Source organism: Cyprinus carpio, chromosome B11, assembly GCF_018340385.1.
Source record: "Cyprinus carpio isolate SPL01 chromosome B11, ASM1834038v1, whole genome shotgun sequence".
Lineage (NCBI taxonomy): Eukaryota > Metazoa > Chordata > Actinopteri > Cypriniformes > Cyprinidae > Cyprinus > Cyprinus carpio.
The window spans coordinates 17,098,860-17,126,763 of NC_056607.1; the positions used below are offsets into that span (position 1 = coordinate 17,098,860).

Below are 27,904 nucleotides of genomic sequence, written 5' to 3' on the forward strand. Positions count from 1 at the left end.
GTCTGCATTTCTTGTTAATTCAAGCAGTTTTTAATGAGAACCTTTATGACGATAACAATAATGTCTTCCCGATCGCTTTAAAGCAAAAATTTTGCTTGCGTTAACATTTATCAAGGTGCTTTTGTAACTCCCAACAGCCTGTATTTGCAATGACACATTGTCATCCTTTTATGCTTGCTGTGTAAATAGGTTGGACTGGATTTGAGTTGTTTTCCAGGGTCTAGTATGCGTACCTTGACAGGTTTCTTTCTGGCAGTTTTGCCCCAGGCACTGTTTTGACAAAGGGGATATCCAGTGCTTGAACTTTTCCTTTATTTCATTGTTTCTTTCATTTTCCACCTTGTCATGTGCTTCTCTTTGCTCCTTCCCTTTTTCACTCTCTGTCTTTTCACATTATTTTGCTCTTTGTATTTGCACTTGACTCTTCGGTTCCTAATATAATGGTTTAAGTGCTAGAGGCATGGTCTGGGAAAGTCAACATGCATCTCTGACAGCTTCTAGAAATAATCAGTAGATAGCAGGGTAAAAAAAAAAAAATATTATTTTTTGAGCAGTTTTGTGTGACAGCTCTGTGCCCTATCAGACCATGGTGCACATGAGACCCTGTGTACCTTAGACCCTGGGGGAGGTTCAATTTCAAATGGAGACCTATGATCTAGTGTAAGCGGTGGATGTATACCACAATATTCATTTTTGGTCAACAGCAATATATTTCATAATGTAGACATTTTATAGAATAATGATCAAGAAATTACTGAAAAAAGTTAATAAGGTGTTAATTGTAATAATAGTGAGGAAAATAAACTTCATATTTTTAGTTGAACATTTAAACACAGTTGTCAAAAATTATGAAAAAGGAAGTAAAAATAAAATGTATTTATATGAATTAATAATAATAAAAAGAGATTATATTTGTTATTTTTATTTGAACAATTATCTAAATAAAAAAAACTAATTTTATGTAAAAAGGTTCCTGAAAAAATATAGAAATAATGAAATAATAAGGAAACAGTAATAATTAATTATGATCAATATCAATAATTGTAATCAATAATAATAATAATAATAATAATACATTATTATTGGATGATGCCCATTTTTAAATTGTATTTTTTATTTAAACTTTTATATACATTTAAACAAAAAAATTATAAAAAAAAACCATAATAATGGATGGATGGAAACTAACAAGTGAAGAAGAAGAAAATGTGTCATATTTTGTATTTTGTACATAATGTGTCATATACTGCCTTATGTTTTTTTTTAGTCTTAAGCATTAAGAAAATTTCTCCATCGTGTATTTTTGCTCTCTTTTACTTGCATTTCCTCTCTGAGAACTTGTTTCTTCATTTTGACATCATTTCTTGTGCTTGTCTGTCGATTTCCTCATTTTTCTTACTTTTTCTACCACATTAGGCCCGCATTACACCATCTCTTGCTCTGAGCACCCCCTCACTACACCAAATCTGCAGTAACCCCTGTTAATGTCCTCCCTGATACCAGTGACCCCTGCTGAGATAGATTTTCTAATCGGTTCATAATCTTATCCAGTCTAAATACTATCCCCTGCCCTCCGTGGGTCCCTTGAGCCCCTGGAATCCAGCTCCAACATCTGTATGTTTAACAGGCAAAAGGCAACATCTGGGACGATAATGCCACAAAGGAATTTGAGGTATTTTCCGGTCTCTCTCCTCAAGAAGAACGTAGCTGTCGGTGAGGCCCAACCTACAAACTGAGTGGCATCTATAGAGACCCCTGATATACTGTTTATGTTCTTACAGGGTAGAGTTCAACTCAATGCCTTCCGTTCTACCACTCAAGGGTTCAAAGGCTCCTCTATGTGTGGTATGACAGTGTGTGTCATTTGTTCAGCAAGCCAGCAGGAGGCCCAATGACGAGTTGCCCGGCAATGAATGGAGAGCATGGTTAAGAAACACGCGGTCTGGAATGATAACACACCATGGTACTGACCGAATTTCTAGCATGCCTGATTTTCTACAAATGGATTGAGTTGATACAAAGAAGCAACTGACACTCACCACAACGTCTGGACACATGACAAATAAGAAGGGTGGTGGTTACACTGGTGCCACAGAGGAGCGGTGATGTGTCATATGCTTAATGGTCCACTCTGCTGATCCAAGATTACACTACAAACAAATTCTCAATTCCCTGCTAGTGGTTATGGTCAATGCTGGTTTCGTCATTTCAAAGTTTTTAAAACATTGTCATATGGAGTTACCTCACTTCCTAATGTCTTGAATTTCGTAGTCTACATTGTAGTCCAGGGTTTTCCAATCCTGCACAAGGAGGGCCACCTTCCTGCAAAGTTTAGCTCCAACCTGATCCAAAACCCCTTAATGGAAGTGTCTAGAAATCTGTAAGAACTTAATTTGTTTGTTCAGGTTTATTTAAATAAACCCTGCATTAATGGCACATTCAAGTCCTCTTGTATTTGAGTTGAGAAGTTGTAATTAAAGCGTCAGGTGCATTCAAGTTGCTTTGGTTGGAGCAAGATGGCGATGTACCTTTTCTACAGCAAGATTTTTAACTATGTTTCTTCAAAATGATGTATTAAGAATATGCAGGAGGTGCTTTTTATTGTTTTATTGAATTTATGAAGGTGATGTAAAGTAAATTCTTGTACATGCTATCATATATTGTACATTCAACTTAGCTGTTTTTTTCTAAATGTATTTTTTAAATGTAATTTAGTACAGAAATCAATTAATTTACTGAGACTGGACTTCCATATACAAGTGTCATAATGTTGCCTGTTTTGCAGTATCCTGTCTCACAATAACTCCCGGCCCATTTGTGAGGAGCTCAGGGTTAGTTGACTAGAGGAAGTGAGTCCGTCTGTTCTCGTGTGTTTGCCTATTCTTCGTAAGTGTGTGACTGTAAGAGAAAGCAGCCAAGGCAAGTTTCATTTCCTCTCCAGTCTGACTAGCTTGACTGATGTCTTCCCAGCATCATGTCTGAACAGAAACCAAAGTCTTGTAAAACACTTCTCACCAGAGTGAAGAATTCCCCTCAACGCCTTCTCATGTACCTTCCAAGCGATATTTAAATGAATCGGTCACTCTTCACAGTTTACAGCAGACTCTGATGTTAGTATATTGCTAAGCTAATGACTCTATGCATGTATTGAAAGGAATACAGCAAAAAAAATGAAATATTATTACAATCTAACATTAATGTTTTCTATTTTAATGTATTTTTAAATTCATTTTATTCCTGTGGTGGCAAAGCTGAATTTCCAGCAGCATCCTTGTGGAGTATTAATTGCTCCTCATGGTCCATGTGTACATTCAGAGCTTCTCGTTTTGCTTTGTGAAGTAATATCATTGATCAATTCCCATCTATTTACTCCAGCCAAATGTCAAGAATTTCTTCATATTCTCCGTCTCTTAAAATTCTTCACATGCCACCATGTCACGTCCCTGGTGTCATGTCACCTAGCAAGTAGCCCTTCTTGGCTTTGCGGAGCGTTCCTTTGGTGAAAGGCCGGCTCTGTCTGCGATGACCTTGCTGTTAATTGGGCAATTCCTCCTCTCATGTGACCTCAGCTTTTTCATGGCCTTCCAGAAATGACCCGGAGCTCCCTTGTCTGAATGCCCATTTAAGAACCCTTTCCGTCAGCCAAGGGGCCATGCTAATCTCATCAACGTCCCTTTGTTCATTTCTCGAGAGGAACTGAGTTTCTCCAAGGACTCCATCTTATGTGGTTAAGCATGTGTTTTGCTTCTTTGCATATGAAAAAGCAAATTAGTGTGTTTGGGAGGATGTTTCTCAGAGCTGTGAATGATTGGTTTTAATCATTCAACAATCGTTAGACTGTTGGTTTCACTTATTGTATTCTTATTTTTTACACACAATTTGGTATTTGTGAAGATTTAAAGATTTGTTTTGTTAGTATAATCTTGTCTTCTCATGTTCCTTGTGTTATAATATGTCTTGCACCATGTGTCAATTAATGGAGGTGTTGCCACCATTTTTTGGCACACATGTCTGTTGGAGAACTTGCCTTCTTTGAACCCTTGTTATGCAAGACCTTAATTTTTGATTCACTTTTTGCTACATGCTTGAACCAGTTTCATTCTTCCCTGTTTCCCAAGTGTTGTCCGATCATTGGCAGAGCACTCTTTCTACTCTTTACCTCAGCCGTAGCCTCCAAAACATCCAAAAACAATTATTTCTGCTACACTTCTTAACCGCTGTTCTTTGAATTGGGGGAAAAGGGTGTCTGGGAAAGCTGGTGGAGAGAAACATTATTAGTGAGAGTGGTGTGCATGCCTAAGTGCTTTGAAAACACTAGACTTATTTACTTACAATTGTAGTTGAATTGTGACTGCTGCCTGTGTGCCGCTTGTTTTTATTCAGTAGCTCTGTTCTAAAGTGCTCCCTACATATTCAGCTTTTTTTTATAAGGTATCATTCTAACTAAAATAAAAACTTTGAAGTTACTGATACTTGGGCAACAACTCTATTAATGGTCACGATGGTATTCAAATAGAGTCTGAAGTTAGCATGTTGCTAAGCTAAGGATTTAAAGTGTTCATTCACCCAAAAATGAAAATTCTGACATTAATTACTCACCCTCATGAAGTTCCAAACCCATAAGACCTTCGTTCATCTTTGGAACACTACTCAAGTTATTTTTGATTAAATCTGAGAGCTTTCTGACCCTGTATAGACAGCAATGCAACATACCACCATCTTCTGTGTCAGTCTCCACCATGAGTTCACAAGAGTACCACTGCGAAGGTTGACACAAAAAAGAAAAAATTGTTGAATAATGTAGGGCTGCCCGATTAATCAGATGAAATTGTCAAGTGCATTTTGTTAGTAAAGCCGGTTCTGTAATCAGCAATAAATCATCATCACATGCTTTTAGATGGAGCAGCATTTACTACACAGAGCCGTAGTTCACTGACAAGTTACGCAAAAAAATTGCAGATGGTTTTATTCCGCGATAATGAAATCGAAGAAATCATTTGCGATAATGATAGCTGTTTGCATAGCTTCTCAGTGAACTACGGCTCTGTGTAGTAAATGCTGCTCCATCTGAAAGCATGTGATAATACCACATTTAATAACATATTTTTACTCCAAACTCATTTCATAACGTCAGTCGAGTGTTTGAAATAAATCTTTCTGTGAGATGATGTGGCTTCTTACACAGAATAAGGCACGCAACACATTTCATAGTATCACAGAATCACAGAACTGTGCTTCACTGAAAGAGACGCCTGACAATCGCAGCTTCTGTCAAATCGCGATCTCGATTCCATTTCGATTTATCGTGAAGCTCTAGAATAATGTCATTATTTTTGTTTTCCTTTTGCACAAAAAGCATACTTGTGGCTTCATAAAATTATGGTTGAACCTCTGATGTCACATGGTGTCCTTACTTATGGTGTTTAACGATGTCCTTACTACTTTTCTGGGCCTTGAACGTGGTAGTTGTGTTGCTGTCTATGGAGACTCAGAAAGCTCTCACATGTCATCAAAAATATCTTAATTTGTGTTCCGAAGATGAATGAGGGTCTTATGGGTTTGGAACGACATGAGGGTGAGTAATTAATGACAAAATTTGTATTTTTGGGTGAACTATTCTTTAAACTTTACAAGTACAAAACATTTGAAATGTTGAATAAAGAAGAAGAAATATATACTTGAACAATATTAGAACACTTTCATTTGCAAAAATGTTTAATGCTTGAGGATTCCTTTAAGCTTATGATATGCATCTTTGTTGCTTTCTTTTATCATCTGTAGAAGTACCTTGTTTGATGACGACAGTATATTTGGTCTTTTTATTCTGATCCCATCATCAAAGGAGTTACATGGGGACCGATGAAGTGAGACGTGTCCATTCCTTTCCGCAACACTGACAGATGTTGAGCAGGAGAACAAGCTGTGATGTACCTCCACTGAGCCCCCCGCTGAGCTCTGAATGCTGGCTGATTTCCCCTCGCTTTGAACTCGTTGGGAGGAGTGTCTGTCTGAAGTCTTGTCGGCAGGCGAAGCCAGAGGGAATGTCCTGTACAGAGAGACAGGTTCCCCATCGAGTGATATGATTAATCCAATGTGCTCTTCAGCACGTAGGACTGGTGTCAGACAAGTGTTAATACACATCCGTACATCACTTGAGGTTTATTAGACTCAGACTACTTCAGGACATCAGCAGTGCTTGGTTTCAGCCCAGAATATGTTTTTGTTTTTATATTATTATTATTATTTTTTTTAAATATGCTAAAATGGGTTCAGATGATGCTGATATCCTGCTATGATTTGTGCAGCATAAAGTGGGTCTGATTTTTACAAAGGTATACTACCATGATTTTGGACGTGTGCTTAGGAAATAACATGTTTTTGATCATGTAGCTTAGAAATAGCATGGTTTTTGGGCATGCACTTTTAAAATGATTTGGATATGTTCAGTACAGTTCAAAAGTGAAAGTCTTTTATGCTCACCAAGGCAACATTTATTTGATAAAAAAATATAGTAAAAACTGTGAAACATTTATTGCAAGTTAAATTAAAAGTGTTTTATTTTAAAATATTTTAAAAATTGAATTTATTCCTGTGATGCAAAGCTGAATTTTCTGCAGTCATTCAGTGTCACATGATCCTTCAGTAATCAAGTGCTCAAAAACATTTCTTATTATTTTTAATATTGAAAACAGTGCTGCTTTAATACAGCTGTTTAATATAAAAAAAAAATTAAACATTTTAAAGGTCTTTACCATCTCTTTTGATGAGTTTAATACGTCCCCGTTTAATAAATGAATTTGTTTCTTACAAACTTTAGTGTATGTCATTATATCTGTTTAATACACCCTGTGGAAGTGTTTTTTATGGGTTGCAGTGTTTCTAAAATGAGGGAGGAAATGGATTTCACCTCAACACTTTTGCCTTTGCAGGTCTCAAGTTGTTTAGGTCTTAAATGTACACATTTGCATACCACTGATGGATAAGGTTGCTGGTTGTTTGGGTAGATGTGATGAACGTTTTAGTTCTCATAGATACTTTGCACTCCAGTTAACAGCAGGACCAAGGTCATGTGTTAGCTGTTCCTCTGTAAACAGACGGTCTGTAAAACATTAACAGACAGCCGGATGCTTTCTGTGGGTTCTTTAGATTCAGTCCTTCCTGATTCTAGCCACTCTGTGGACTTTTCAGACCGTCTGGTTTGGAGAAACATCAGGTTCTGCCCCACCCGTTCAGAGGCATTTTAGCAGCAGGGAACGGGTCCCACCTCATGGGCTTCTACGGGACCCTCAGCATCAGCTGTCTTTTCTGGCATGCACAGGCTGCTGAATCCATACTTCAAGCATATGCCCAGAGTAACACAGGGCTTAACAGAATTCCTCTTTGGCGTGACATCCATTGCTCTGTAATCCATGAGTGAACTTCACATATAGGGCAACAGGTTTATCAGGACGGGATCTATATGTATGTGTACCCTTCTTGTGTGTAACCATACCAGGACTGTATGAGTTTAGAGTAGCCTTTAACATCCTGGACACATTCCCTATCAGAGCAGGAGTCCAGAGGGTTTTTTGAGCTGATTTATCTGTAATAATGATTTCTGTGTCTCAAAAGCTGATCACAGTGATTTGTAGCGACAAAGTGATCTGAACTCATTAGTTTTCACAAACAGTTGATGTTTGAATTACTGATTGCGATAAGACTTTTTGCATATTAATATATAGTCATCTTCAGGAAACCTAATGGCCCAAAATTGCAAAATAAATCTCAAAATACTGTACATTTTATAAAAAGCAAGATCATTTCAGATGTATTATTAATATATTACTGAATACCGTGTGTGTGTATGTATATATAACAATGTTTTTTTTTTTTTAATAGCTTCTTCTAACTGATTATTCTGCTCTGTTGGATGATAAATGATAATAAATGTGTTTTTTCTTTACTCTTCTATGCAGAAAAGAGCAAAACGTCCTGTCTCCAGTCAACTGCTGGAACCTTCTCTTGGCTCAGGTGAAGAGAGAGAGTCGAGACCACGCCACTCTCAGCGATCTCTACCTCAACAACATCATCCCACGCTTCGTCCAGGTCAGCGAGGACTCAGGACGCCTCTTCAAAAAGGTGACATTCGCTCTGCATACCAGTCGATTTCTCTGTTAAAGCCTCTGTAGTGGTCATTGAGCTTGAGACCTCATTTTTTTATTTGCTTCTCAGTTCAATTGATAATCTCTCTCTCCTCACTGATGTACCAGTTTTGACCTAATTTGACTATTTTGATTTATTATTATTGTAATAATTATTTAATTTTATGCCTAATATATGATCAAATTTATCAATATTTATTTTAATTAAGGATAGTACATTTCAGGGTTTTTCCTGGGTCAAAATTGGTCTTCGGTGGTGGCTGACCGACATGGTCATCCACACACAGCAAAGAGTACCCTAGTACCCACATGATCCGCAAGCCCAATATTGACAATAAATGTTAAATTTAAAATAAATACAAAGAAACAGTTTGTGATTTTTTTTATTATCCTATTTATTCATGAAAAAACGATAACTGTCAGGCTAGATAGTAAAAGAAAGCGATTACAACTTATTTTACATAAACATCATCGATACCAAAGTATATTTGAAATGTCAAAGGTATCACAATTTATCTATTTACAAATTATGCAATTATCAGACACAGATATTACCTGTCACTCTCACTGTCATCCTTTCTTGCCCTGTTTGCAAAAAAAGCTGTGATTTTTTTTTACAGCTTTCATAGTTTTGAAAGATAAAATCCGTTTTTGATAGACCTGATAATTATTTTAGTATAATCATATAACTTAAAAAGTAGCATTAAAAACGTAGCATTAAAAGGTGTAATAGTGTAATTTTTTACAATATAAAATTAGCAGCCAGCTAGCAACAGCTTGCTTTGTGCTTTGATCTAGTTTCATCTCACTCCAAGTCTAACTTTAAACTAAATGATTTTATAGGTAATTTACTACACATTGTCATAGGCCTGTACATACTGTGGATTATTAAGGCTAAATTTTACTAAACCCTCTTGCTAAATGGGGTAAGCACACTTACTTTCTCATTTCAGAGGTGTATGTTCTTCTAAGAAGTAATGATTTGTTATATACTGATTCAGACTCTGACGGGCAGACCGATTGCTTTAACCATTCATTATAATGAATCGGCTCAAAGGAGTCATTAGGTCGCAAATCGGACTTTAGCGGACGTGTTGTCTGGGAATCCTGGCTGTTAGGACATCGCGAAAGATTTGTCAACACACACACACACACACACTCACACACACACACACACACACACACACACACACACACAAAACACCTCATAACTGGATAGATGTTTTTTTTCCCGCGTTTATTTAAAGTTATGTCAGCTGCATGTGCGGAATGCTTGTCACAAGTTGTAAGAGAAGATAAGGCAACTCTTTTTTTTTGACAGCAATTCACACCCAGCGGTAATTCAGCAAAAATATTCTCCGAATGCACCAAGTGAAACATGGATTCGGTCTTCCGACCTTTAGGATCAGTTGATTTTGATGCGAGGCAGAGAGCAAAGACAGAACTGAAGACGGAGAGTGCGCGCGCGGGGGAGGGGCGCTGTGCTCGTTCTCTCCGTCACTCCGTCTGTAGCCTGCTTCACTCACAAAACACAATTACACATCAAATAAGGCTTTGGCGGGACAAAAAATCGTTTTGGCGGCCGCCAAAAAATTTTCAATGTAGGAAAAACCCTGCATTTAATTTGTTAATTGCAGCCTGGTTAGACAGGTCACTCACTATCTAGACCCAGATCTGTGAAAGAGATGCTTTCTTATCAACACATTTGCAGTGTCCATTGGTTATCCAGGTGCATCCAGTTCAATATGGTCTGTTTAAGGTCTAATCCAGCTTTAGTTATTCAGAGGATGAAGGAACCTCCAAAAATGAAAAATTCTGTAATCATTTACTCACCTTCTTGTTGTTCCAAACCTGTATAAATTTCTTTCGTTGAACATAAAAGAAGATATTTTGAAGAATGTCGTCGCCCAAGCAGACTTCTGTAGTATGGAAGAATTACTATGGAAGTCAATTGGGACCAGAAACCATTTGGTTGATGATGGGAGAATTTTACTCGAGAGGTGAACTACAATTTAAAAGTCTCCCATCAACCCATCAGTTGAGCAGGGTGTTTTGATACTTTTTGATGTTTATTTGATAAGACCTCTTGTGATATAGTCAATGGTCTCAGCTATGCATAATATAAGGTGTATTGCAATTTTGTCTTCTAAACTTTTCTAAAAATTCCAAATCAAGAGGGAGAAAGGACTCGCCTCAATCTTAAATCGCAATTCTTTTTCACCTGCATATCTAGCGGCAAGAGTCTCTCAGACCCCAATCAGCACTTCTTTCTCTTCCGCTGTCTCTCTGTCTGTTCCTCGGTTCCCATGAGAGAGAGCGAAATGAGCCTTCCTATCAACATTCTTGTCAACTCTTTCTGTCTCTCTCTTCCATAGTTTAGCTCACCCGGCCCTCCGTGCTGCAGGAATAACAGTCCTTTAATTGAATGCTCCCGGCCGGCCTCTCTCTAGAGGCTTCCTAGGAATCGCTGAAGTCTGTGTGATTGGTCTTACCCCACTTCCCAGTGCCACACACCACCCACATGTCTTAAAAGTGCTATGACACGCTGGAGAAATTCTGCACTCTAGATGCAAATACAGTCAAGTGAGCCATGTCCGGAGGAGGTTTGCGATTTTATTGAACCATAAGTGCAGACACACAATAAAGAAAAACACTCTTAAAAGCAGAGAAAGAGAAGTTTTGGTAGTGAAATCTGTTTCCCTTAATCAGTGCATGATGAGAAACATAGCACAATTTAATTTGACCTGCTTCTAATATAATGTGATATGTAATTAATTAATTTACATTTAAACATATTTTCATGAGCAAGAATAAAAAGATTGTAAAGCAGTTTTCTACCTTATCAAATGTGGCAGCAAATAGTAGAGAGAGACAATGTTTTTGGAATAAAGTATCTTGATAAAAAATAATGGAGTATTTTTTTAATATTTTTTTAATTTTAAATTTTTGTTTTTTATTTTTGTATATTTTTTAAAGTGTTTTTTGTGATTTTATATATCTCTCTTTTAAATATTATTTTTAAACACTAATCTTCAGCAAATTAATAGCAGTTTTTCATACTTTACTATAATGTTATTATGTGTAAATGCAGCTGTACAGTTTAAAACTATTGATTGTTTTTAATTGGTAGTGTTTGATTTTTAACATATTTGGTCAAAAGTATTGAATATACTATATGAGGCGATACACTTTATTTTCAGACTGTATCTGAAATTTGTCTTGCGTTACAGCAGGTTCACTCAGAATTACAATACTTTATCACATAAACAACACAGATTACAGAGCTTTCTCACACACACCCACAAAAAAAAGGACCTTTACTTTTTATACGAGTTACTCAGCGCTAATACAGCTTGATGAACAAATGTCCTGTACGAATATCTGTCATTTATTAGGATATTTTATATATATATATATATATATATATATATATATATATATATATATATATATATATATATATATATATATATATATATATATATATATATATAATATAATATTATTATGAAAATAATTAATGGCTTATCTGTATCGGACAGAATTTTAATATTGGTGCATAGACGTGTTTGGAAAACCTCACTTAGTGCCACTAACACTAGCTATGATGAAAATAAATAAATAATAATTCTCTTTACTAGGAAAAGACAATAGACTCTGGAATATTGGCTGTTCTTTGGACTCCAACCAAGAAACATTATTCATGTTATGGACTTTTTTTGTTTTGTTTTTTTACATTAAGGCAAATGATTTTCATCAATTCAACTACATGCTCTTGTTTATGAGGGGAATTAGTAGCAGAGGCGCAAGAACAATCATCGCTTATATCAACAATCCTTTGACATGTGACTGATGTTGAGTGCCAGTAAACCAATCCCCTCACACACACCCCTAAGTGATGCTTCTTTGACAGATTTGTGCAGAACCAAAACCAATCTCCTGCCAAGCTCACAGACAAACGTGTGATCTTTTTCATTTAACAAGTGCATCTCAACATTACGGCTCATAAATCCATGTCCTCCCATCCCAGTGCCTCTCCCCTGTTGTCCAATAGATTTATAGAGGACTTCATGGAAAATCAATAATTTACTCCCATTTTTTTGGGCTCTTTTGTGTTGTCTTTGGAGTGTGTCTCCGAGCAAGATGGAAGAAGGCAGCTCTGCCTGCTCCGACCGCACTCCTGAAGATCCATTGCACCGCGGGTATGTAATGTTGCTTAGAGGGGAAGTGTTATGTGTCTCTGTGAGAGGCGGAGCAAGAGAGAGGAAGGAAAAGTGGAAAGAAGTAGCTTAGACCTAACACTTCTAATAGAAAGAGCAGGCTGAATAAATCCATCAAATGCTCCTTACTGAACTGGTCTGAATTAGGGAAAGCAGAAGGGCAGGCTGGAGGAAGCACAAATTAATTTACAGACATCAGCTGGGGGACTATATGCTTCTGAACTATCTCCCACACATGACAGGAAAATGTAATGGGACAACATTCTCATAAATAAAGTATTTGGATGTTTGTTTGGAGGTATTTTTAGGCCTTTCCACTGGAGAAATCTACTGGTCTGAGGTTGCTTCCAATGATGTTATTGCACCAGCCGTTTATAGCTTGAGCGGTTGTTTTGGGGTTTACGAATCTCTGAAACAAGAGCTCATGTGTCTATGTGTGTTTTCCTCATGAGATTATGGTTGCTAATTATGTGTGTTTATGATTAAATTAAGAAAAGATTAACAAAAGTTCCTCTTTCTTCAGTCTCCACTGACAAATAGATTAACTTTCTAGTACTAATGCACCTCAGTGTTTGGAAATGATCTTTTGAACTTTTACACAAAATGTGCCCTACTTCAAGGCCACCACGCACATGCCAAAAATAAACCAGGTGTATAATTTTCTTTCGTTTTATGCCTTAATTCAATAAGAAATGTTTTTGATGGCATCTTTTACACCTTAATACAATAAATGCTCATTATAGTTATTGGTCTTCAGTCAAGTGGATGGAACTTCGACATTGTACAGCAGTGTTATTTAGATTTAGATTTTAAATACATTTTAATATTTTAAAGAATTATATGCATAAATGAACTGTTTTACATCATTATAAATATAAATGCAAACAACAATTTGAAAAATGTAAATAATTTGATTATAAGTTATTTGTATGAACTATATTTAATTAAATCTATAGATTCTAAGATTCTTTTGTTTGTTAATATACACAGATATATTTGTTTTTGACTGCAGCCAGTGAAGGCAATGCAATAGAAAGGTATCTTGTCTTGGCATGGTTTCATTTGTCTTTAACATTTGTCTTGAACTTTTGTCTTTTTTGCTGTGTTTTAATGCCAATTTATGAGCTCAATCAGCTTGACAAAATTCCTCAGACATGTTTAGAGAGGTGAGGTGAGAATCTTCAGACAGGCAGTTCATCCTCTGCTCTAAATCTGGGTGTTCTTGTGCATTCTCACATATTACTCAGTCCACTGCCTCCAAATAAAACCCATCAGAGCTCCATTATGAATGACTTCCTAAAGGGGATCTCCTATGGGACGCCTCCCCATAGCCTACTCATCCATCTTGGCTTTCAAAGGGTTAAAATGAACTCTAGCCTTTCCATTCTGAATGGAACATGAAGGGAACTGTGTGACTTGACGATCACTGTCTGTGAAGATTGACAGATTGACTGTTTGTGAACACACTCACCCTTAACTTCCCTTCTGTCTTTTACGCCCATGCACAAACTTCATCTCCTTTCAGCCTCGTATTTCTTTTCTCTTCCATCATTTCCATCACGTCTCAGGACGAAGGAGCTAATTGACATCTGTCCAAAACAGCCATAAAAAGCTTTGTTCAGACCTTCAAAAACAGGAACACTCACAAAATGTCAATGTGGGGAATAAGGAAGGAGTGACTGAGTCAAAGCCCTCAGTGAATGCTAGACTTCTTCTTGGCCGGCTCCCAAGTTATCAGCCCACAGCGATTGAAGTTTGGACTTGAATTCGCAAGCACTTCATTTTCATGTCATGCTGTGCCTTCATTCCCGAACTTCCCCTTACAAGATCCAGCATCCACCAGAACAGCAAACCACCATTTCCATTTCACACAGAGTTTACCAGACCTCTTTATTCCACAGTCTCTAAGAGGAAGTCTTATCAAAATCACAAGTGAGGGTTTCCAGTTTCAGTTCAGCTGCATACTTTTTGACATTCATTGTAATTGATTGACACTGAACTGAAATTCAGTACTTTTGCATTGTCTGTACACTTCAGTTTTGTTTAACGGCTCAAACAGAAGTATAATCTTTAGACAAGTGCGCAAGCGGAACTACTGTAACTGAACGTAAACAACACTAGTGACTTAAAGGGATAGTTCTCTCAGAATTTTGGGGGTAGAACTTTCCCTTTAAAGTCATAAATAAATTGATGTTTCAACCCATTTTATTTCCATAATATGACGTACTTACAACTGAAATGAAAGAGGCTTTGGCCATTGTGCGCCATTTTAAAACTCTTTGTACGGCCCCGTTTTTGACGTGCCCAAATGCCTGAATGGTTAATCCGGCCCAGTGTGCAGTGTTCCAGTATAATGTGACCATTTGGGTGAGATTGTATTGTATAGATGTTGGAGTAAGCTGGTGTTGACCTCTATTACTGAAAGAGCAGAAAACATCTTATCAGTTCAACAGTGACAGCTTCAGGGCGCACAGTCCAAAACGGATTATCAGTTGTAATAGAGAACAGGAAACAACTGTTGATCATGATCTACACCATTATTGTTTTATATTAATGTTTTGTTTTTCTTACAGAGTAAAGAAGTGGGCCTCCAGCTGCAGGAGGATTTGATGAAGGTCCTCAACGAGTTATACACGGTAAGATGCAAGCACAGCATAGTCGAGTGTGACTTTATTTTCAGCACTAAATCTGAGGCTTTCATCTTTATTCAGTTTTTCCATGTTTCATAATCTGTTTGTCACTTTCAATTTTTCAAACGGAGTGCATGAATCCTCAGTTTCTTTCTCTTAATATCTTTGGTTCCTCTGCGTCAGCCTTCTGCACTGATGAGGCTTTGAGTCACTGCTTCAGTCAAGTGGCTATTTTGGTCTCTTGTGGTTGTAGTCCAATCAGTGTTTTTGAGGCGTTAGTTACTTTTTCTTTTTGTTGAAAATATTTTGAGAGCTTTTAGTCACTGTGTGGCCCCCTGTGTGTGGCTGTGTTACAGGGTGTTCCAAATGGCCTATAAGGAACCGTTTAATGTTTATGTGCCTTGAAATGGGTTTGTGTGTATGTGAACAAAACAATATCTTACCAGGCAGTCCTTGTAATTCCTTAGTAACACAGGGGGTATGAACAAGCAGTGAGTGATGGTAATTATAGTCGTCAGTCAGCAATGAATCTAACCTGCTGGCATGCAGACTGACTGTGTGTAACCTGCCTGAGACTCTAAAGCAAAAATGTTGCTTTTGCAGTGGCACAGAGGAACACTATGGAGTATAAGAGCTCTCCAAATGGTGATGATGCTTTTAGGATGGTAATGAACAGCAACAGTTGTGGGTCAGAAGTGCAGAATTAAGTCTCACTCATTATTTACTGCAGTCATAGAAGATTTTCTGATATTCCAGCTATGCTGTATGTTTTATAGTTTTCCTCAAGCATTAATCAATTTATATTCTGTCCTAATTATTTGCCACAGAATATGCTATTTTTTAAAATAGACAATATGAACAAGCTACCTGTACGTCTACGACACTTTTCATGAACAGGGTACAAATTAGGACCCAAAGACTTTTTAATCTTTCAATAAATTATCACTAAATGCAGTGTTACTTTAGTATAAATTATATACTACTATAGTATTTATTGATATTTTGAATAAGCATTTACTAATGCATTATTAAAATCACAAGTTGAACGACATATTTTTATGAACTAAAATTAATAAACAAACATTATCAAATGTGTAATAAAAGTGTAATAAGTGTATTGTTAATTTTTTGTTCATGTTAGTTAATACATGAACTAATGTTAACAAATGACATTTTATTGTAAAGTGTTAGCCATATTTCTGACAAGCTAATTAAAATATTATATATTTTATTTTATTTTATTTTATTTTATTTTATTATTGTTGAAATCAGATAGACCAAATGTAAAATAAATAAATTCCATAAATTTGCTTGAACATTTTTTAATTTTACAATAAGATTGGTAACAGGTTTGAATAGTTATACTAGATGAATACAGACAGTAATGTGTTTAATGCTATTTTGATACTGTGTTAATTTTAAGTGATGATTTACGTAACATCTACAGTAATTATGTCACTATAACAACATTAGATTTGTGGCTTTTTATGCTTTAATAAAAGTAGTGAAGAAGTGGGATACCAACATGTACCCTATTTTTGGAAAGTGGCTTATCGGGAACTCCTTCAGTGTTTACGTTTAAGCACGAAATAACCTTTAATGGCAGTTAACCTCAGTTTTAACCCTTAGTGGCAGTATGATTACTGTTTTACAGACTTAGCATTGCAGTATCTGTACAACCACAGAAACCCATGTTCCCCGGCAGTGCCGAAATTAGCAGTGGTGCACGGAAAATTCAGGGATGATTCAGTGGATTGTAAGTCATGTTATTATCCTGCTGTGTTAGGGGAGTGCTGCTTTCTGATACACAGCATTGCACAAGGATTCCATGCATACATGCCTAGTGGCGCAGCTAAATAATCAGAATTGTTGTTTTCATGCCTTGTTATGGTGGTGCTGCTTTCTGATACACAGAAAATTCAATTAGAAATGTTCCCTTTGTACAACATGGACAGCATCAATTTGGCTGAAGGAGGCACATTTTTTTGTATTCCATTGTTTTTGACCCAGCGGAGGAAGGAATAAGAACGAGGAGAAACATGTGCGGGTTCCGTCAAGAAAGAATAATTTCAAGCTTTTATTTTTACTTGGAGAAGAAATTCAATTAGAAATGCCCTTTGTGTTTGTTTTTGTGTTTGAGGAAGGTATTTTTTGGTTTTAGGGTGGGGTGTTCTAGGCTCAAATGTGGTAGGAGGGAGGACCCATGATATTGGCTTTCTTTGAATGGTGACTAGATTCCCCCCCGCACATACATGTTCTCCTGGGAAATGACTGTAACCCATTTCAATAACCCATAAAAAAATAAGCAGAGGCTTTAATTAAAGAGTTAAGGATGATGAAAATAAACCTGGCACCATTTTTAGTGACATCTGTGCTTTATATGAAGAAAGGAAAGAATGAATGGAAAAGCTGATGATGATTATCTCAGCCTTTTGGATCAGAGAGGAACCCCATAGGGCTGAAACTGTGAAAAACGTGATGAATTGAGTTTCCTCTTCACAATCTTTAGCATTCTTTTTTTTTTTATAAGCTCAACGGTGGCTTGTTCAGTAGTTCACCTAAAAATTAATATTCTGTCATCGTTTACTCACCATTGTGTCGATCCAAAACTTTCTTCTGTGACTCATTTTTGGTGAACTTTTCCTTTAAAAACTGGAAAAGAGCCTGACACTTCTTTGCACTTTACAAGAGCAAGAAAAGTCCATTGAGAGCCGCCCACATTTATGTTTGCCAAATTCCTCCTGTAAGTGTTTCCTTTTAATGATGACATTGCAAAGAGCGTATTAAATTTATTATGCCAATCATGGAGACTGACACCTTCATGAAAGCCAGTGTAATTGGAGGGAAATGGAGTCCATTAACTTTCTCTCTCTCACAGACAGCGAGCGATGGCTTGGTATCATCTCTCCGATCTTGGCAGTGTGTTTGATTGCAAGTACAAGAATGGCGTCACTCTGTGACATTCCTCTCAAAGGAGCAGAAGTTTGGAATGAGATCCTCCCTTCAGTCCCATTCCCAAATTTAGCATCTGCTGAATACTTACTATCAAGCTTGGTGGTGTTTTCCATTCATTGGCAATAGTCACAGATGACAATTACAGATCTTTCACCATAGTCTCTTACTGCTCTTTATAGGGGTCATAAAATTTTAGATGTCCCTTGCGATTTGTAATGTTTGTAATTTTATTTTATGGAATAGTAATAAATAATAATTTCTTATTTATTTAATCTATTTTAGTATTTATATGACACAATATATATATCTCTCTCTAACAACTTTCCCACATTTTACTCTTATTACTTTTTCTGGTGTTTAAGAATTGAGCTATTGATGAGCTATTGTAAGAAACTTTGGAATGAGGTGTTTTTACATCTACATTTACATGATTGGCCATTTCAGAAGGAAGTTTTGTTTTCTGGAAGTGTTCAGCATGTTTTCATCAAACTTTTTTTATTTCAAAAGAAAGAAAGCTTCATTTTTACAGTGTATGATAGAGTATGCTTTTTACAGTATATGACTTCTGTTTGCAGTCCACCCAAAGTAATAAATCTGTGCTGTGCGTTTTCTTTCTCTGTCATAAGCAGTAAGAAATAAGGGCTAATAAATTGGGCTAGATTATGTACTTTTCTGCAGCAGAGCGGCTCTGCTAGAGTTTTAGTCCTTGTGATGGAAAGTCATTGTCCCGTTGCCTCTCTGCCTATACAAACACATTGAGCTAAAAAGGTATTGCATGCCTGACTGTGAGTTATAAAGCATTTGTGTGAATGATTTTGGGCCTGTTTTTTAAATTGGTTGTTATATGAATAACTGTGTGCATGTTGAAACTGACAGGTCATAATTTCAGGTGTTCTCCTCTTTCAGCCCAGTTCTTGCCACATGTAAGGATCATTTAAAAAAAAAAAAAAAAAGAAGAAACACTATATTATATTATATTATATTAACTATTAACACTATATTAACTATTTCAGTCATGCTGAAATAGTTAATATAGTTAATTATGCTCAATTGTTTGTACTGCCGTTTATATGGAAGCTTGATTGAAAGCTTGATGAAAAAGGTAATTAGTACAAATTTTTTATCTTATAATTCAATCTTTTGTCTTGCAATTCTGATAAAAAAACAATACCCCAAAAATATTGGAAATTGAGCTTGTTGCAATTAGAAATCTTGTAAAAGAAGTGTGAGATAAAAAGTCAAAATTACCTTATTTATATATTTATTTATTTTTCCTGTGGCAAAAAAAGGCTTCCATATATTTCTTTGCAAAATCTAATTCATCACATTTAAATGACATACATCACTGGGCATGATGCATTTTATCTGTCTAATCTACGATTTCATGCACATTGAACCTCCTTTTCTTACTGCACAGGTGATGAAGACCTATCACATGTACAACATGGACAGCATCAATGCTGAAAGCAAGCTGAAGGAGGCAGAGAAGCAGGAGGAGAAACAGATGAGCCGCAGCGTCCGACATGAGGACAGGCAGACCCAGCGCTCGCCCGACTCTCTCGCAAACATCAAGAACGAGGAGAAACATGTGCGCCGCAGTTCCGTCAAGAAGATCGAGAAGATGAAGGAGAAGGTGAGCAGAGAGATCAGAAGGTTTAAATGAGAAGAGATGTGGTGAGGAAAGAGAAGAATGCAGAGTTTCTTGGACAGTTTAAACAGAGAATGTGGAGGAAAGGTGAACGTGGGCAGTAGAAGAATGAACAGATGGAAGGAGATTTCAGGGAAATGGGAAAGGAGATAGAGTTGAGAGAGAGAGGCTGAAAGATGCAGAGCACAGGGAGCAATGAGCTGGTGAGAGACACAGAGGATGCCGTCACTGCCAGATGGTGTTGAGGGTCCTAAACCTGATCCTCTACAGCTTTAATGGCCTGTTGACATTGGTTTAATTTATAACATGCATCAGATACGGAATCCATGCTTATCATGCCTAAATAATACTATACTTATCACACGATGCTCTGAAATACTTGATTCTGATTTGTCACGCCATTCTGCATTCATAAAAAATGAAAATAAATTAAAACCGGTAATACTGTAGAATAGATAACCAACAGTGGGGTTTTCATGTCATTTAACTTACCTTACCTTACCTTAGCTTAACTTAACTTTAACTTCACTTCACTTCACTTCACTTCACTTAAAATATAAATTAAAATATATGTAAATTAAATATATTATAAACTATATTTTATATACATTTACATAGAATAGTAATATAGAAAGAGTGAGATAAGTCACAACTGGTGACCAACAATGGTCTTTTCTTGTCATTTTACATATTTAATTTGTAAGTAGCAATGTAACACAGCATAAAATACAATCAGCTGCTCATTATCACAAAATCAACTCTTATGGTGAAACAAGGTTTGATTATACACTCTGCAAAATTCCTGAAATTTCCAATTCGATATGGTAATCCTAAGCACTAAACGGCAGCTTAATTCATCAAGTGAATGGCTCCTCTGTGACTGTATATATTGTGTTGTAGAATGTCATTTGATGATGTAATGAGATGACATGGTGGCAGGGGGCAGGTATTAGCATGTCTGGGCCAGATATTGTTGTCAATCCATGTCTTTGTTCTTCTGGAGTCCTCTGGTTACCATCTCTGTCCAGTACCACCAGCTTATGAAATGATTGATGGGATCATCGCTGGGTTGTTCCAGGGCCACCTCTGTTTCCACAAGACCAACAGCAGCTACTCTATGTGTGTCCCACTAGAGAGTGCCTGTGGTCACCCCAGCAGCATTTACAGATGGAAATGTAGTACAGTTTGTGGTGGCAGCTCTAACATGAGCCTATTCAGGGAGGGCTAGTAGAAGTTAAACAACATGCCATGCATCATGAGCTCATGTTTAATATAAGCTTTAAAGGTTTTGTTTCCACAAAAATAAGTCTGTCATTATTTACCTACCCTCATGCTATTCCAAACTTTTATTTTTACACAAAAATTTAAAAACAGATGTTTTTCCCCATACTTCTATGACTTTATGCTTGACTTTAAGAGCTTTGTTGCATGACAGTAGTAAACACTGACATTTTAAGCCTGTGTTCATTATGAACTGTGAAATAAAGTATTTGTCCTTTTCTCAACCATTGTCTCATCCTCCTGGTTTTATTTTTTTTTTTTCTTAGCGGCAAACAAAATACACTGAGAACAAGCTAAAAGCCAACAAAGCCAGGAATGAGTACCTTCTGGCTCTGGAGGCCACCAACAGCTGCGTCTTCAAATACTACATCCATGATCTGTCTGACCTCATAGATGTAAGTCCACCTTTATCTCATCTCTCCAAAGAGCCAGTTCAGGAATGTGTTTCTAGTGTATTGTTATAAAGAAATGTTTACAACACTGTTTTTTCACAAATATCCCTTCTTAAAACTTTTGATATTTCTGACCCTGGACCACAAAACATTTTGTGGACCCTGGAACATTTTTTGAAACTGAACAAATAAGCTTTCCATTGATGCACAGTTTGTTAGGATAAAATAGTTACAAAATATATTCATGTAACATGATCTTTACTTAATATCATAATGATTTAACCAATGTTATTTTAGTATTATTTATGGATTTATATTTTCATTCATATTTTAAATGAGCTTCTATTAGTGCTTTTATCATTTTTTTCTAGCTTTATATATGTATAAACTGTAATATTTTAGTTCTTAGTATCTTCAGTATGATTTTTCTATCTTTTTCATCGTTTTAGTTTAACAACACTGGTTTGAACTAGTTTGATCTAAGGGTTTTTAAAACTTACAATGCCAGGTGTATAGATTGCAAGCTCAGGGCAGCTGATGAAATGAAACTTGGAATGTCAGTATGTAAATAGTTTGTGATTAATCTCAACGTTTTAATTTTGATGAACATTTTGATGAAGTCCCTTTTAACAGTTCTCACAAAACTTTTCTATAATTCAATAATTTGAAAAAAAAAAAAAAAAAAAAAGTTTTTTTGAGCTGTCGTATGATGGTCATCTCATTCATTTTTGCATAAAAATATAATCAAGTAATTAAATTCCACCATTGAGAATTTATTAAACACAAGTAAAGTTTTAACCATGCATGGGTTAACAGATGAAAATGGGTTTCAGAGGGAGTACAGAGGGCAGACTATTTTTATTATTATTTTATCACTAGTTATTTCAGTTTTAGTACTAATTAAAAGTACTTTAAGTTCCTTTGAATGAAAGTCACTTTCTAAGATGTTGTGCTTTTTTCTGGATTTTAATGCCTTTCTCAATTCACAGCTTTTACATTCACAGCTGAAAATACCAACCAAATGTCGCCCTTTTTTCCCCTTTCTCAGTGCTGTGACCTGGGCTACCATGCCAGCCTGAACCGTGCACTGCGTACCTACCTCTCGGCCGAGTTTAACGTGGAGACTTCCAAGCACGGGGGTTTAGAGACCATTGAGAATGCTGCGGAGAACCTGGAGGCCAACGCAGACAAGCAAAGGCTCATGGAGACCTACAACAACGTCTTCTGCCCTCCGATGCGCTTCGACTTCCAGTCTCACATGGGTGATATGGTCAGTTGGTGTGATTATTATTGCTTATGACATGACAGTGGTGAAATGAAGTAATGGAATATGCAGTGACGGTAATTATTTTCGTGCCCCAAGCAATATATCAATAGCAGACTCACAGTGTGGGTAAACAATGACACACAGACATTCTTAGGCAGCTGAGTGCAGCTTTACTGATGCCAAGTGCTTTTGCTCCAAAATATCAAACATCTTGATGATATCAAGAAATCAGCTTCGCTAAATACCAGTCGGTACTGTTACACAACGATCAGCATTGTCTCTCTGAGACTATGTGTCCTGCTGTTACGTGTGACTCTTGCAAGACTGTGACTCATTGCATGTCCAAACAAACCCAGACACCTCAAGAGGAATGAAGCATTGCTCAATCAGATTGTTGCACAGTGACAGACATGCCTGCTGAGAGACCACAGTTGCTTCAGCCCTGTATTATTATAGGTTGTCATTTAGACTGTCCAGTTATTGTTTTATATTATTCTCTATTAATATGGCTAATTGACTGCTAACCTTATAGGTGCTTATAGATCACAACAGGTTATTTTATTTTATTTTATTTTATTTTATTATTTTATTTTATTTTATTTTATTGAAGGTGAAATGTGTTCTTTCTTTGACACTTGTATTAGTGCCTAATGCCATAGCACCTACAAACAGCCAGTTAATTGAGTTTTTTTTTTTTATTAGTTTTGTTAATTCTTAATTTTAATTTTGTTTTTTTTTTTTATTAGTTTTGTTAATTCTTAATTTAAAAGGTAGTTTTTTTTTGTTTGTTTTGTTTTTATTTTGTTTTTTTGTTGTTTTGTTTTGTTTTGTTTTGCTTTGCTTTGTTTTGTGCCACTATTTTCACCAAACCAAACAATGATTTTTACAAACAGGTTTTCTAAGCACTGTCATTGGTCAGTCAAACTTATAGAGACACAGTGTGAATATTAAACTGGGATAGAATGAAGTATTTTAGCATTAAAAAAAATTAGACACTACAGTTCAACCTAAACATTAACATTTTTAATTGTACTGCATTTTTTCAGTGAAATCAATCAACAATGTTTTCTGCTGTGCTGAACTTTATGCTGATGTTTTTGTAATTATCCAACTTGCATCAGGGGTCCTGGATGTTTGTATGTGTGTGATGAACAGAGCAGCTGGTTTTCCCCAGTGCACGTGTGCCCTGTCGTGTGTTCAGCCCTCAGGGAGAGGGTGGACCACAGTGAGCCAGATGTTCCCCAGCTGTTATGGGCAAAAAAGAGAAGGAGAGAGTGGGAAAGAGAGTGAGCGAGAGGCAGATAGAGGCTTGCTCGTGTCACTCCGTTCTTCAAAGCATATGGGGACATAAGCTTTATCACTGCTGGAGATGGACTTGCATTAGTTCTCCTTCATTCTGCTGTTGAAGTTCTTAAGCACTTTCTTCTTTCTTTCTCCCTCAGATGGGACATTTGTGTGCCCAGCAGCCCGTGCAGGGAGAGCTGATCCAGAGATGCCAGCAGCTACAGTCCCGCCTGTCCACACTGAAAATAGAGAATGAAGAGGTGACATACACATGTGTGCACATTCATTCTTTATGTTTATATTACATCTGTCAAACTTGAAACTTTTTTGTATCAAAGCATTGAGTAAAAGCATTTTTGATTCAGCTGTCATCTTTACACATACATTCCTAAATCCACGGAGTTGAATTATTTACATTTGTATATTTGGCAGACACTATTGTCTAAATCGATACTATGAAAAATATTATGGCTAATTGGATAAAATGTTAAGCTACCAATAAGATAAGATTGACCCGTTTTTCAGTAAACATATTTAAACATCCTTAAAAAAAAATTCTTCGAAGTGCATTAATTTTTAAGTTGGCCTAATCTTTTTTCTTGCTTTAAATTATTAATCTAACCAAATGCAGTGAAGTTATTCTTATGAATAATATAAAAATCAATTAGCCAGTGGTCTGAGAAACAAACTTAATTCAAGACTTTAAGAAATCTTAATATCATATGCAATTGTGTTCCTTATCTTCTTTTAAGGATGTTTGGATGCATTTAATGGAAAACAAGATTGAAATAATAACCAAGAAAATGATTTAATGCAGTGCACCAGTCTGTAAAATGAAATATCTTGATAGAGTGATTACAGCAGGAGAAATTGCTGTTGCTTCACTTTGTACGTTGTAATATTGCCAACGTGTAGCAGCTATAATGTACATACTCTTTCTCCAGGTAAAGAAGACGATGGAGGCCACTCTACAGACCATCCAGGACATAGTGACCATTGAGGACTTTGATGTGACTGACTGCTTCCACCACAGTAACTCCATGGAGTCGGTCAAGTCCACTGTGTCTGAATCTTTCATGAGCAAACCCAGCCTCGCCAAGAGACGAGCCAACCAGCAGGAGACAGAACAGTTCTACTTCACGGTAAATGAGATGGAGAAGGAGAGAAATCAGTTTAATACAGGGTCACAGGGTTGAAGAAAGGGTGTGGAGGATTGGACAGTGGGAACTCTGTAGCTGAAGGCATGAAAGGACAGAAAGAGAAATGAAAAAGGAAGGGTGATGAAGGGAGAGATAAGAGACTGAGTGTTTGAGATACAGCTTAATGTCCTTTCTATTCTGTCTTTTAAGAAGCCTTTGATTGAAAACACAGCGGTTAGAGGAGACTGCTGCAGTTGACTGCTCTTCATTGATCTGTGCTTGTTTGTAGACAACTGAAACTGTGTTACATTGTAATTCGACAAATAAAATTACAGAGGAATTTGTTCTCCAGACACATTTACAAAATACCCAGAACACAGCAGCAGCAGAATAGCAATGGCCAGGGAGCCACTAATAGCACTTTGCGGCAACTTTAAGTGAAAACTGGGGTCACATGGGGATGTTTTTTCTCAACTCAGTAAGTATAGGATTAAAAAAATAAAAATAGTTAAATAAATTATTGTTTTCTATATCAGTAGTTTTGGTATGATGGTTTCAAACACTCGCGTTTGAATCATCATTGGCAAATTATTCAAATATAAAAAATGTACTTACAGGCTGTGAGTCGGAAGCGCCAGACTATCCTTGCAAAGTTTGAACTGCCCAACTTTATACAAACAGCCGTTGGGCCACAGACGCATTGCAGGCTACTGGTTCAGGAAACAGTCCTCATCCTCCATAAAATGTGCAGCACACATCTGAATATTTGGGTTGGACTGTTCTGGAACAGTGTTGAAATACAAATTAACCACTGATTTCTAGTTATGTCCTCTTTTGGAAGGCCAAACAAAGTTTCACTTCAACAAAACACACAGCAACTCCACAACATGGCAGCGGCGGCAACAGACAGAATAAACATTACGCCTTCTTTTTTTGCGTGAACATTTGGGCGGCGTTATGCAAATCTTCCCACATAGTAACATAGAGATGTGGGGGCATGTTAGAACGAGCTGTTTTAGGGGGGTGTGGTTGATCCTTAACTTTTATAAAGAACATCTCTTTGGATTTGAGAGATAAAATGCCCCCCCCCCCCCATTTAAGCACCATATAGTGTGACAGCTATTGTCAATGTGTGTTCAGTGAACTCTCTTTTTTCTGACCGATAATGATTGAAATGTCCGATAGCTGTTTGCAGCCAATACTTCAAAGTATACTGTATGTCTACTGTATGTTTTCTGGTACATACCTGCTTTAAAAAAATAAACAAATTGAGTACAAAAGGTAGAACAGAAAAGAACAATAATAACATGAATTTCCATTCACTCTGGTCTAACATTACACATATGATCAATGGAAGCACAAGATTAGAAAGCAGAGGTTTGTCACTTGATGTTGTGCAGGCAGTTTTATCACATTCTCTTCATTAGATCACATCCTGATGTATTCCTCCCCTATATCTTCCTCTCTCCTCTTTCTTTCTCTTTAACTCCCTATGTACATTCAGTTCGTCTCTTTCTGCCAAAAGCACTAGTGCATGGCTCCAAGTGTTGGCTATCCTTCCTGAGTCTGCATGACTGTGATGCTGGTATGGCTGTGATATATGATGGATGAAATTGTAAGCATCTGTCTACCCAGCTCCCTCATTCCCTCCGCAGTTCAGGTTTCTCTCCATCCGTCTCCTGACTCCTCTGTCTCTCTCCGCTGTCAGGTTTCCATCAGGTCAGGGTTCTCGCCCCCAAAGAGCCATAAGCTATTAGAGCACATAGATCCATTGCCTCCCTGTGCTCCAGTGGATATGAAATTAATGTTTACGCCAACAAGATGTATAGTCTCAATTCGCTACACAGCAAATTGAAAGGGGTGGAGGAAGGAACCTTTGCCAGAAAGCCGAGAAAAGGAAGGAAGATTGATTATACTGCGCACTTAATAGCTATTCAAATGAAATTTCTCAGCAGTGTTTGTTCATAAGTGTTGAGATGGTCTAGCAGTTATGCTGGAGTTGAAACTTTTTATATTCTCTATTTCAGAAACTGAAGGAGTTTCTGGAGGGCAGGAACCTCATCACCAAATTACAGGCTAAACATGACCTGATCCAAAAGACTCTGGGAGAAAGTGAGTAATCTTTCTCGAAGTGACTTGTGCATGTGGGTTTATGAGCTGTAGTTTGGGCACATTTTAAATGTTAATGCTAATGCCATCAATAAGATATTGTGAATGTAATATTGCTTTTGTTCAATAAGCAACACATTAATTTGGAGTAAAATATATTTTAGACATAATAGTATGTTATTTTGTGCTTAACAAGTGAAAATACTTCAAAACAAACAAGTCAAAGCAGAATCCACCTTTGTACTTCCCAGAGCAACACACAGTTCCCAGAATGAGTGTTTTGAATGAATTGGTTGAGAAAGTGATTAATTGTGAGTCATTCATAAAGACAATATGTTTACTGTACATGAAACCAAATTATCCAGTAATTGGATTCATGACTCAGTCAGACTCGAAAGACATTGTCAACACCTAAATGAATCCAACTGAGCTTGATCTTAATGAAATTTTTATTGGTTTGGAAGGGGTGGTGTAGACAAAATAATCTGATCAATAGGAAACAAGAAATATATGGAATCCCGTTTCCGCCACTGAATAATAATTGTAAAAAAAATGTGATTGTGACTTTTTATCTCACAATTCTGGCCATGATACAAACTCGCAATTTTCTCAGAATTGTGAGATATAAACTCGGAATTGCAGGTTATAAAGTAACTATTATAGTCAGAAAAAAAGTCAGAATTGCGAGATGTAAACTCACAATTGCGACGAAAAAATTCAGAGTTGTAACTCGCAATTACCTTTTTTATTTTTCATTCAGTGGCGGAAATAAGCTTCCATAAAAATACTCATGTAACACCAACTAGCTATTTTCTCAGTTTTATTTAAAATCTTGTAT

General features: G+C 36.7%; 1 protein-coding gene across 4 annotated transcripts in view; it reads left to right on the forward strand.

The window, feature by feature from the left end:
* Window positions 1-27,904, forward strand: part of LOC109087963 (SLIT-ROBO Rho GTPase-activating protein 2) — a 91,705-nt gene that overhangs the window by 47,066 nt on the left and 16,735 nt on the right. For all 4 annotated transcript variants that reach the window (XM_042734258.1, XM_042734262.1, XM_042734260.1 and 1 more), the window contains 8 exons: window positions 7,956-8,118; window positions 14,935-14,997; window positions 19,364-19,579; window positions 21,142-21,270; window positions 22,316-22,537; window positions 23,977-24,078; window positions 24,763-24,960; window positions 26,985-27,069. In XM_042734258.1, the coding sequence (XP_042590192.1) occupies window positions 7,956-8,118; window positions 14,935-14,997; window positions 19,364-19,579; window positions 21,142-21,270; window positions 22,316-22,537; window positions 23,977-24,078; window positions 24,763-24,960; window positions 26,985-27,069 (1,178 nt within the window). The remainder of the gene's footprint in view (window positions 1-7,955; window positions 8,119-14,934; window positions 14,998-19,363; window positions 19,580-21,141; window positions 21,271-22,315; window positions 22,538-23,976; window positions 24,079-24,762; window positions 24,961-26,984; window positions 27,070-27,904) is intronic.